At 37.1% G+C, this 13,000-nt stretch overlaps 1 protein-coding gene across 2 annotated transcripts; it reads right to left on the reverse strand.

The window, feature by feature from the left end:
• Positions 1 to 4,615: 4,615 nt before the first annotated feature.
• LOC125197856 (glutathione transferase GST 23-like) lies at positions 4,616 to 6,825 on the reverse strand. 2 transcript variants are annotated; one of them, XM_048096382.1, is made up of 3 exons: positions 6,502 to 6,825; positions 5,505 to 5,895; positions 4,616 to 4,764 (listed from the first exon to the last, which is right to left on the reverse strand). In XM_048096382.1, exons 1-2 carry the CDS (start codon positions 6,823 to 6,825, stop codon positions 5,542 to 5,544), a joined length of 678 nt encoding a protein of 225 aa, XP_047952339.1. In that variant the 3' UTR covers positions 4,616 to 4,764; positions 5,505 to 5,541. The 2 variants fall into 2 exon arrangements, with proteins under 2 accessions (XP_047952339.1, XP_047952340.1); XM_048096383.1 differs by lacking the exon at positions 4,616 to 4,764 and having other exon boundaries at positions 5,466 to 5,895.
• Between the last annotated feature and the right edge of the window lie 6,175 nt (positions 6,826 to 13,000).

A 13,000-nucleotide genomic window follows, 5' to 3' on the forward strand; every position in this document is an offset into this window, starting at 1 on the left:
TTTTTAAAAAATAAAATAATACTACTTTTTAACACAATTAAATAAAACTTTTTTAATTAGAAAAAATTATTATACATCCGCTATTAAAAAAATTTACAAAAATCTTATTAAATTTTATTTTTAAAAAAAAAGTATATTTACATCTAATCAAAGTCTCAATTACAAATTAAGTCTTATTATCTTAGAAAAATTTTATTCAACTAAAAATATATTAAGTTTTTTCTGAATTCAGAGAGTCTAATTTGTTCTAAATTATCAAATCAAAATGACAAAGGCAATTCATTGAATACTTTTGTACAGATAGATGATTTACATAGTGCCCTTACATTATTATCAAATCTTAAAATTAAATCTTTTCCCTACCGAAAACAAGGATACATTTTGCATAAAGCACAACAAAATTGAAAAAAAAAAAAAAAATTTAAATACCTAGGGCTTTGGAAAGTTTTGAATCTGTGCCTCTCCTCTTCAATATGGAGTAGAAAATAACACATGACTTTTCATATGAATTAATTGGACATTGATCTACATATATTATAACGTTATTTTCAGGGGTACATCTATACTAGTATTTGGTCCAAAGAAAACAACTGATTAAACTTGATGTACAATATCACATTGCAAGCTAGAACTCACTAGAATTTATTGAATTAACTTTAAATCGTATTTTATTTATTCACTTCGAATTTTCAATCAATAATTTTAATGATATTTAATTTCATAAAAAATAGTATTGTTATATAAATATGATTGAGATTAAGAAATAAGATTTTCATATATTTCGTTTTGATGATATAGACTTTTGCATAACAATTGACATAAATATAAATTAATTTAATATCTTGCAGTTAACATAATTTATTAAAATTAAATAGCCTATTATTATCTTGCAGATAATACATATTTTTTTATTTTTAAGTTTTATTTATTCTATTTTTTAATAATTTATTTTGCATCTTATTCTATGTGTACCAAAAATAACATTTAAAATATTATGAGATCTAAACATTTGTTCTTTACTTCATATATATACTAACTTGTGTTCTTTACTTTGCATGAGAAACGCATTTAAAATTAAATCCTATAACATAAATTTTACGGATATAGATCTTAGCAATTGATGTATAAAGAATCCTAGATAGATCATTACATCTCCATGTGTCGTGTTTTTACTCAACAACAGCTCTTGTGAACTATTCTCGAACTCAAATTGATAAAGCTTATTAGAGATTATAAGACTTGATCTAAAAAGAGACAGAATTTTGGCATTTATCGAGGACTTGATCTAGGAATAGATAGAAACAGTCAAAATATCAAAATAGTTGAAAACAAGATATAATCACACGTTGATTCTTGGCTAAATCTCTAATCCCCCAAACTTAATTATTTGTTTGTCCTCAAACAAAACAAGAGAAAAATTAAATAAGAAATACGTATGTTAAGGACTAGATTTCATAGTTGCCTCAGTATTTATAACAAAAAAAAATAAATAAAGAGTTCGACAAGAAAACAAATCAAATCAAGCAAAGGTTATTAGTGCACTATCATTACTAGCTCGTTGATCACCTTGAAATACATGCGCTCACAAGTGTTTCGAAATGTGTTTATCACTCACTCTCAAAGTGTATAAGGTAAAGAATATATGCTCTCAGATCATGCAACATGCACAGTTTACTATAGGCTTGCTCAAAGTCTAATCCCTCCTCTACTTTTTGTGATTAAAATCAAAAATCCGAAAGGTCTTTATTTTAGGTTATAATGTAGGCTCTTTTGGTAAGGTGAGGAAATATTTGGCTAAAAAGTGACTAAACCCAACATAGCAAAAGTGATCAATTTCTACTATATTAAACTCAACACCTAACCAACAATTCAAATCTCAGTAAATTCTAGACTTTGTCGAGATTTCTTCTCACTTCCCAAATTCCTTTGATTTTTTTCTTTTCTTTTCATTTTTTTCTTTATTTTCTTCCTCGATTTTTTTCCTTTTTTTTTATGCATCCTTTCTTTCCTTTTTTTATATGCACAACAAAATATCTAATCCAAACCATAGATGGCTATGCAATCCAACCCTAAACCCTAACCCAAATTGAGAAAACTTCAACAGTGCCTCCTTTTTCTTTTCTCCTTTTATTCTCACCTCCAATGGTAACCTGCCACTACTTGTTTGGCGGACGACGCTTCACCGCCCATTTGCGTCTCCCTTCTCCGGCTCTTCTCTAATTGATGATGGCCACGCCTTTTGATTTCCGGGCGCGGAATGATCCACGCCATCTCCCTTGTTCTGACATTAGTGGCCTCCAAAGCCGAGGTCGACTGCTCTTCACCAATCGTGTCGCCACTCCCTTCTTCTGCGCCGATCAGACCCTGTCGGATTACCACTGTTGCTTCGGTCGGTTGTCGCCTTCAGTATGTCGAGCGTGAGGGTCTTCAAGGCTACCCTCGATGGCAGCTTTTCTCATTTCTCCAATGACTGTTGCGGCTGTGGTTGTTTCACCTCCTTTCCTGGGTGCCCTGCTGCCTCTGGACATTCTGCCATTGGCCGGTGGTTTCGTCAGAATCAATGGTTGTCCGACAGTGGCTGATCTCTCCCACTCGGCCAAACGCTTCAAGACAAGTCATCCGGTTGATTAATATTTCGCCCTCTCAGCCGGATAACTCGTTGTCTTTTCCTTAGTTTTGGCAGTCGCTCGTCGGCTGTGGCCTTCTCGGCCTTTGTTAAGGGATAATCCCCAAGATTCCGCGTCGCGATTGCGATCGGCGGAGGATAAAAGGTAATCGCGGGAGCTTTGCCTGTCGATCAAACCAAGAACAAAGATGAACAGAAAAGTAGAAAATGGAAAATAAGTTTATAATATTTATTCATTGATTGAAAGGAATAATAAAGACTCCTATTTATAATAGGAATAACCTAACTTAATTATCAAGAAAGAGAAAAGATATGCTAAATCAATAATATATGGAATAATAGAGATATTCTGAAGATATATCGTATCAACTCCTCCACGGTTAAAATCCACCTTTTCCTCAAGGTGGAAGCCAAGAAGCAAGGAGGCATTCAATGGTCTTCCTCGAGGTGACTTTCTTGATCTCAAACATTCTCCACCCACCTTGTATTCCCAATTGGATCAGAGCTCTAAGTTGAAACAACATTTTACTTGAATTCAAGAACCGACACAACACCAAATGGACTTCACTAAATTGGATTAGATTTCTCTAAATACCACCCAAACATTGCATGTTGTTTTGCGGAGGGATAAACCGACCATCAGCTTCAAGCGCTGCTGATCGATGACCAATAACCATATGTTCCGCTCTGATCAAGTCATGACCCACCACACGAATCAAATTTTCTTGTTTTGGAGAAGATTCCATAAATACCATCTGCTTGAGGCTCCTCTTTCCCTTTCCCATAGCCTCAAATTCTTCTACTTTCTGCACTTCGTATTTATGCCACAGTCGATATACCATGAAGCTTGCACGTTCAAGCTTGTTCAAAGATGCTTGACCTTCCGGTGGTGGAGCCGATATTTCCTCTTTTACTGCCCTTTCTGCTTCATCGATATACTCGAAGTTGGCGACTTGAAAGGCTTGTAAAAATCCATCCTCTTCTTCAACATCTGATAAATCCTCTTCCTCCACATAGAGTTTTTCTTTCCACCTCGTAGTAGCAGATTTTGATTTCTCCTCTACTTATATATTGGGAGCATCTTCTCCATATTTCATGGACTGATAAGCAGCATCCATGGGTTGATCTCCACCATCATTGGCTTTATTATCCTCAATCATCACCACATCGAATTTCAGAGGACAATTGACAACAACTTCATCAAGAATGAACTCATTCATGGGTTTCAAACTGCCATACAATGCATCATTGTCGATGCGGCGGTCGATTGCATCAAGGCGAGACTCCATCCTTTTGCACGCCTCCAATAATTGATCAAGCATTGCTTCAATCGGGTTTGCCGCTGCTGTGGCTGGACGAGGCAGCTGCAGTGCAGGCTGATTCCAACTTGAGTTACTGGCAGCGGGCAGCGGCTGATCGTATGCTGAGACCTCGTGGAAGGGGCATTGTCCCGGTGTCTCCCAGTAGGTAGGTGGGTCCCAGCAGGTAGGACGGCGTCCGGGTGGTGGCAGCGAGTACATATCTGGCTCATAGAACGGCGGTTGCTGATATGTTGTGGCCTGGCATAGCCATGGTGGGTCCCAGCTAGTGGGCTGTCGGGCGTGGTAGAGGTGACGTTGATGGTGTCCGTCCGGCTGGTATGGTAGCGGCTGTAGGGCAGCGTGGAATTGATACGGTTGCTGCCAATCTGTGTAAACGGCATGTCCGGACTGATAATCGGAATAGTTGCGTGACATCATGACGGTAAATGGAGGATGAGAACCGAATGAAAGCACCAATTGTTAAGGGATAATTTCCCTTAACAAGATTCAGGCGTCGCGATTGCGATCGACGGAGGATAAAAGGTAGTCGCGGGAGCTTTGTCCGTCAATCAAACCAAGAACAAAGATGAACAGAAAAGTAAATCGCGAAAATGGAAAATAAGTTTATAATATTTCTTCATTGATTGAAAGGAATAACAAAGACTCCTATTTATAATAGGAATAACCAAACTTAATTATCAAGAAATTGGAAAGATATGCTAAATCAATAATATATGGAATAATAGAGATATGGGGATATTCTGACGATATATTCTTATCAGCCTTCGATTAGGTGAGGAGACCAGTGCACTTCCGGGAAAGGTAACTACCTCTAACCTGCAAAGATCCAAGATTTGAACTAGATTGTTTTGATTTTTTTTTTACTGAAATATATCCACCACAAATCGGGATCTAGGCTCCCTTCATGGTTTTGGTGGTTTTTTTTTTTTTGGTTTAATGCGAAATATAAAAGACTAATGCATGACCGGAACGTTAAAGACTATATTGTAATATGCTTGAATGATTCTACACTATTACATCAACTATATATATAAGACTAGTTCCTATTATATACTCACTCTATTCCACAATAAGAGTCATGTTTTGCAATTTCGGCTCATCCATAAGAGTCATATTTCACTTTTACCATAAATGGTAAGTAGGTCTCACATTCCACTCACATTTTTTTTATAAAAAAACTACTCCATATATATAAGTGAGGCTCATGTTCCACTAACTTATTCAACCAACTTTTCTTTACATTTCTTAAATCTGTGTCATAACTAAATAGAACTCCTATTACAGGACAAGAGAGAGTATATGAAATACAATCAAACACTATAAATTTTTGATCTTTTCCTTTCTTAATTCAACTCTAATTATGGATGATATCAATTTGATTATTCCATTGATTCTTGCCTTGATTACTTGATATTGTTGATTTATTTTGGTAGCACCACTTGTTCATTTGAAGTATGTTTAGTGTGTTTTTGAATCTAAGTGTGTTTATTGTCAAAATAAAAGGAATGTGGAAGGCATAGAGCAAGATTTAAGAATTATAGAAAACAATTACTTACAAAATAGTGACTCTCGAAGTGTTATCCAAGACTCCCATCACTTGTTGGTCGACACAAGATGCTTCCTTAAGGTTTCGAGCTCTGGCAACTTCGCCTCCAAGTCTGGAAGATTCTCCTTAACCAGAGGCTCTTCCTTGAAATCTTGCATCCACCGGTACAGCTTTGGAAGAGTCGTGGGCTCCAGCACCCGCACGCCCACGACTCGTTCCACGTACTTCAACGAGGTAAGCCAACCGTAACACAAGTCCACCAAACTAAGCGTGTTACCACCAAAGAACTTTTGATCTCCTAAAGCCTCATCTTGAACGATCTTCAACATTTCCATCAGGTCTTTCGCCGCCTTCTCTTTACCCTCCTCTGAGCACGCAAGGAAGCTGTGAAATACGTGATGCTGCTGCGTGCATCACAAAAGAGATTACAACGTATCACAATTCTCTCCAAACCAAAACAAGAAAAGAGAGGAGCACTATAACAAAAAAATGGCTAATGACACTTTTTAATTGTAGTAAGGACATTAATTTGTGTGTCTAACTATACCATCAATGCTTCATAAAGTATCCTTATTGTTGATGTCCCAACTAAAATGTCCTTATTGTTGATAATTTGTCCTCAATTTAGGGATGTTTCCTTAATGATAGCTATTTTTAAAAAAGTTCAAAACACTAGTCATACTTTCTCAATTTATGTGTCCTTAAATGATACTCCGTCCGTTCCCAAAGAGTATGAACAATGGGTTCGACACGAGTTTTTATAAATAAGGGAAAAAGTAAGAGAGAGAAAGAGACATAAACAACTCTTTTTAGCCTCTTGTTTGTATCAATGGGGAATTTGTTGGTATATAAGTATTTATTTTCCTTTTAAGTATGAGTTTAGTTCAAAATTGTGAAAAGCTTTGCTTTCGTTCCAATCATTCTCATGACTTCTCTTAGTTCATACCATTTGTGGACGGAGGGAATAAGTTTTTTTTAGTGGAGAAGATGTGTGGAACCCGATTTACCTTTTGATCTCCGTAGGCGATCCAGAAACGAGCCATGGCTCTCTCGTAAGGATGTTTGGGGAGCAATGGTGTGGGGTCAGGCCATGTTTCCTCGATGTATTCGAGTATCACAGCCGACTCTGTGATGGGCTTTCCGGCGTGGACGAGCACCGGAACCATCTTGTGGATGGGATTGTAGTGCAGAAGGGAAGGACTCTTGTTGGAAAGATCTTCTTGGACAAAGTCATACTCAACACCTTTAAGTTTAAGAGCCCATATTACTCTACGAACAAAAGGGCCTGCCTCAGTTCCATACAACCTTAGTTTGTTTGGTATTTCTTCCATTAAAGAGGTAAGTAACCAAAATTATGAATTTATACAAGTAGAGATGTTGATATTTAGTGAAAAATGACGAGGACTATTCCTTGATATTTAGTCCAACTTGTTGATTGGGCGACGCGTGATCTTTTCTTAGCCACGCATGTATAGTCAAACATGTCGAGCTAGCACTATCCAATTACTTATTGCCTAATCACGAAATCGATTCTCTCCTATTTTTGTCCACATTACAAGAAAATGAGCAACAGGAAAACACAATAGATATGAAAATTTTGATGTGCTAACTTAAGTATTCTGAAAATTATAGTACTTCTAATACTTTGAATTGTAATTCTAAATTTGAATATTCAGTTAAGAAAAGAAGTAGTAATGGATATTAATGGCGATAATTAAATAAAGTTGATTTATAATTTTAATGAAATTTATTTATTTATAATTAAAAGCATAGTAGTTCCATAGGTAAGTTCTTCATGTGCAATTGATTTTGGACACTTAAATTCAAATCAATGCAGGTTTTATTTCACACCATTCAACACCCATTTAATCCACAAATTAATTTCTCATAATGTGGCATTTATCCACAATCAACTCTCCCAAAGTTAATGCACTCACTCAACTTTCAATTTTAATCCCCACATAGAAACGGTTTATAATGTTAGATTCTCTACATAATCTCTCTCCTTCACCAATTCACGCTCTCACAATTCCGTAACTTAAATCACGTCTCAATCCAATTCCCTTTAAGAAAGCCGGCAGCGGTGAGGGGCTAGACTTAACGGCGACAAGCACTAATGCAGCCAGCAACGTCGACGGAGACAGCTGTTTGCGCGGCGAGCAGCAGGGACGGCGACGATCTCTGCAGCTGCTATGGCCCGCATAGCAGCAGAGGTGGACCACAGCTATTTGAGACCACGTCATCGTCGGAGGCAACCGGTGATAGCGCAGCAGGGGCGGCACCACGGTGGACCATCCCGAGGCAACCTTGTGAGCTGTAGAGAATCCGAAGGCGACGCTGGCGACAAGGCAAGTGCGAAATTTGACAATTGGGGCTTCTCCTATTTGGGGATTTTCTCTACTTAAATGAGTGGGCCGCCATTTTGTTTGATATGTTCTGGGCCAACAATATGAATAGTTTTAGACTACAGATTTAACTAATTAGTTGGGTTGAAAATAAGTGTTGAAGTTGTTATGTGCCGACGGAGGGTGTGAATGGCGGCGGCACGCCTGCGGCACCTTGAGTGGCGCGACAATATTGAAAGATAGGCTATCTCCCGAGTTAAGGCTGGAGTGAGGAAAACTCAAGTTAAAGAAATTAAACAAAGGATGTGGGTTTTGTTTAAATATGTGTCACGACCGCATTTTATTAAGAATAGTAAAACTCGGTTAATCGTGATTAGGGGTGGAAATTAAGAAGAGGTATATGAACAATTCATATGATCACGAAGTATCTCAAATGGAATACTTGAATAGGATACACCCAATCATAAAGATTGAGTTAAAGGTTCATACAATATTGTTTATTAACTTTTAGAGTCACAGTGGGAAAACAAGATTTAACTTGTTTAAATAGCACAACAAACAATTGAACGCGGTGTTAGAGTTTCATACTAGAAATCACCTTCGAGTGATTGAATATTGTAAAAACTTTTTATTTTATTTTCCAATGAAAAAAAGCGATTATTTTTGTCATAATGTTGTTATGTTTTACATTTAATGGATGTTTATTACATGTTTAAATATATAAGTAACTTAACAAAGTCTAAGTCTTTGTTTTAGTAGACGGTTGTGGCGTCGTCCACTTTAAGGTAACACGTCGATTCGAACAAAGAAAATAAGAATTTCACAACCTAGATAGACTTAGACTACCTATCGTGAACGGTTCAATGTCGGTCCGCATATTTCTAGCCGAAATAAGATGACATTTGTGTGGTATAACCTTAAATTTGGGATCTAAGACTAGACAAGTCTTTATGCTATCTCGAAAGACGAAGTCTTATAATTATTGTTTCTTAATCAATGTACGTTAGCATTGAGCATACGATATTGATTATGCACTACTTTGACTTAGCAAATGGTTGGGTTTTCAAACCAATAAACTGGTATATTGGGTAGTGGTGATTTATATCTAGCGGTGCTAGGATTACTATTATATGGAATCGTGCGCGAGGTGAGTCTCGTTTGATAACATCCTCAAGAGAAGCTTGAAATAAGGCTTAATTATTGAATCGGCTGGTTGGAGTGTGATTACTCTATGAATAATAAATAAGTATTTCTTGGTGAGTCCTCTTGGAGTTAATATGATATTAATTAATTAAGTCCATAGCGACATTTAATTAATTAATGGATGTAGAAATAAATCACAAACAATGGAAACCCGGAATACTTATAATTTCTATAGTGGTGTCGTAATATTTCAATTAAAGCTTATATTAAATTGGGGTTCAATTTAATTAGTAAAAAATTAATTGTAGGAGCCCATATCCAAAACCTTCAAGATCCATGTCCGGGCCCAATATGTGAAACCGAAAATCAAAAAAACTGAAAATCGAAAAAATGAAAAACCAAACTAAAAATACGAATTAACGAAAAACCAAAATTATATGGAAAAATAGTTAAAGCAAGAAAAATATTCAAAACAAGAAGTCTAACCTTTAGTGATGGGCGGCGCAATTAATTTACTCGAACAAAATAAACCAAACTTATTATTGGCTCCATTAAAAAATTTCAAAGCCCCACAAAATCATAAATCAAATTTAATGTGGATAGCTGAGGCGAGGGAGGAGGCGGCTAGCTGATGGCGGAGGCGACGAGTCGTCGGGTGGAGGCGCCGGTTTGGAGAGCTGGGGTGGATGGGCGTCGGGACTCTAAACCGTGGGTAGAGGGGAGTTTGGTGGAGGGCACTAGCGTTGAGGCTGGACTCGGACACAGCTGGAGAGTGGATGTGGAGGGGCGGCGACGGGTGGAGAATATGGACTTTGAGGTGGAGAAGATGGATTTTGGAGAAAGAGGCGGAATGGTGAAGAAGGGAATTAGGATTAGGGTTTTAAAATAGTACTATGTATATATAATATAATACTATATTAATATCTAATTCGGTTTTTTGGTTTTTCGCTTTTTTCAACAAAACCGAAAACCGAAATTTTCAAAATTTCAAAATCGAACAATTTCAAATTTTTGGTTTGGTTGGTTCGGATATTCGGTTTTCGGTTTTTTGCCACACTACCCTCCTCTAGATAGTAAGGGCGATTTTTCTCTCCTCCGTGAGATAGGTTTTCTGTCTTCTTTATTTAAGTCCTAGTATCTTGGTGAGATTAGCCCTCCGATATCGGTTCGATCAGGAACCAGATAAGATCCGTGGTTTAGTAATGAAGATCTTCACGTGGAGAAGGCGTAGCTATCTTCGATTCTTTGGAGAATCATCAAGGTAAAATAGCTAAACCATAGAAAAGCATGTTTTAGGTTTCAATTATTCTAAAGCATGATTTATTTGAGTTATGGGCATGATACATGTGATAATTGCACTAATAGAATTTGTCTAAATAATCCGCTACATAGATCGCTTGATTATCGATTTATTTGAAAACACCGCACGCTTTTGCTGTCAGTTCCTTCACGCGTCCTATGTATGAAGACATGAATCTCTAAGAGGACTATATAGACACATGAGTAAGCCTCACTTGGATCAGCAACCTCCACTCCATCACAGAGCTCAACCTGCACATTAAGAAATACATGCATGGTGAATACAAAGATACTCGGTGAACACATTGCCAAGAGATACAATTATACGTTCAAAATATTGTAAAGCCATCAATCACAGTAATACTCATGGGTTTTTCGTTAAAGCCCGAGCTTACCCAAAATCTCATACGTAAAATTAAGTAATTCGCCGTATTCGAAACATCTTGTGACGGAAAAGTAGCCACTTTCCATGGTCACCGGACCGACAAACCCTTTCGATGATATATAGTCTATGTGCACACTAGTCCGAGTAGGGACTCTCCGCTTGCTGGACCCGAATTCAATTTATAAATTTTGGCATAGCACATTACGTATAACCAAAAGGATAGACATCATCACATAACCTCGAATTTCTTCACGATCGAAGGTCCAAATAATGTCCGATAGTCCCAAAATTTTAACCAAAGGTAGATGAATCATAAAGCATCGTTTTGACCGAAGGAAAATACATTTGAACGATTATATTTACCATCATTAATTTTGGAAGCGGCGCCAAAATGAAACATGTTAGATCTTTTCTACTTTCTTGAATATGAAACAAAAATATGGCGCATTTGATAATAAAAGAGTGATGCAAAATAAAGCAGAAATTATGAGAATGATTAACTGATCGATACAAAAGAACTCAACTAAATGAGAACTTAAAGAGTATAAACACTCAATGTAAAAATAAAATTCAAAGTCTGTCTTTTAAGATCAACAATGAAGCATTTATATAGGCACACGAAAATCCTAAACTTATGGAAAGAAAATAATTAATATTTTTTCCATCTCCTAATTCTATTAACTAGAAAATAAATAAAATCAAAAATATACTTTTCTTAGCCTCTAAGACTTGTCTTCTATAACGCATCATACTCCCTTCTTGAAAAAGACTCGTCTCGAGTCTACTTTGTCTCTGCATTGCGTTTCACATACGCCAATAATTCGACAATTTCAGAAATAGGTGCAACAAATGTTCCTTTTACGGACCAAGTTCCCAATCTTTTTGTCGCACTTGCATTTCATCATTACGAATCGAGGAGCAGGAACACTTCTTGATAAAAGCTTAATGAGATCTTGAGCCTTAAATATTATATAGGGTCCCTCATCTTCATAGTTGTCGAACCAAATTTAATTCAAAAACAATACCATGCTCTTTCAATGCACCTTTCTCTGTGCCAACACTCTTGCAAATATTTTTCTGTATTGAGGAATGAGAGTAAAAATGAGCTAGCTTCGAACATGATGCCCTTGTTCCACGATGGGTCAGATTTATTGACTTTCCAATGATCGAGGTTGGGGTCATCCCATTGCTTATCCTTGTCGTCTTGGAAGTGGTTTCCCCTTCAGCCTCGTCATACTTCTCATCGTCATCGACGACAACGCCCTGTCTATGGAAGTGTCATCAAATTTCATGGAAGTTGGTGAAGATTGACTCATCAATCCAGGGAGCTCAAAGAATATATCCTCGTCGTATACTGGCTTATCATACACCGGCATCGAAAATATATCCTCATCATATACGGGTTTATCATACACCGGTATCGAAAATATATCTTCGTCGTATACTGGCTCATCATATACCGGCATAGACAATATATCATTGTCGTATACGGGCTTAGACTGGCCACCGTAGACATCGTTGAATAACGGATCTCCACCGAACGACGCCCCGACGCATTAGATCTCATAGGGTTGGATTTCCCCGACGCTTCTCCAATCGCGCCAATTGTCGCTGTAGGTCTCGAACCTGTTGTCGCAGATCATCGTTCTCGATGTCGCGCTGGAGGTCTCGAACCTCTCAGATCATCGTTCTCGATGTCGCGCAACCTTTTCGTTTGGGAGATCTCCAAGTCCCCCACCATGACCGCTACCACGAGCATCGTCACGTCTGCCGCCATATCTACGTTCAACCATTGATAATCAACCTGGATCGTGATACCAAATGATGCAAATGAACGAAGGATCGTATTAGATTAATTAACTGATAGATAAAGAATTCAAACTATTGAGAACTTCGGAGTATAAAAACTCAATGCAAAATTATATATTCAAAAGTTTGTCTCTTAAGATCAACAATGAAGCCTTTATATAGGCAAAGGAAAATCCTAAACTTATGGAAAGAAAATAACTAAAAAGATAATAAGCAAAAATAACTAATATTTTTTCCATCTCCTTTTTCCTTCGTGCTTGCTTGAAAAAAGTTTATATGTGTTGGAAGATTTTCACTGTAAAGGTGTTTGTTGTGTGTTGATGGATGAAAAATCACTTCCCTGGCATTAAGTATTGTTCCTATAGCACACATTAAGTATTGTTACAATAGCACACGCACTCCTTTGCATGATGTTTGTGATAACTCATATATGAAGTCCTTCAAAAAAAAATCTACATTGCGTGTCGCAGTGAACTTTAATATGATCATTTCAAATTTATATAATCATTTAATACTATATATACA

The sequence above is a fragment of the Salvia hispanica genome, unplaced genomic scaffold (assembly GCF_023119035.1).
Source record: "Salvia hispanica cultivar TCC Black 2014 unplaced genomic scaffold, UniMelb_Shisp_WGS_1.0 HiC_scaffold_1034, whole genome shotgun sequence".
Taxonomy (NCBI): domain Eukaryota; kingdom Viridiplantae; phylum Streptophyta; class Magnoliopsida; order Lamiales; family Lamiaceae; genus Salvia; species Salvia hispanica.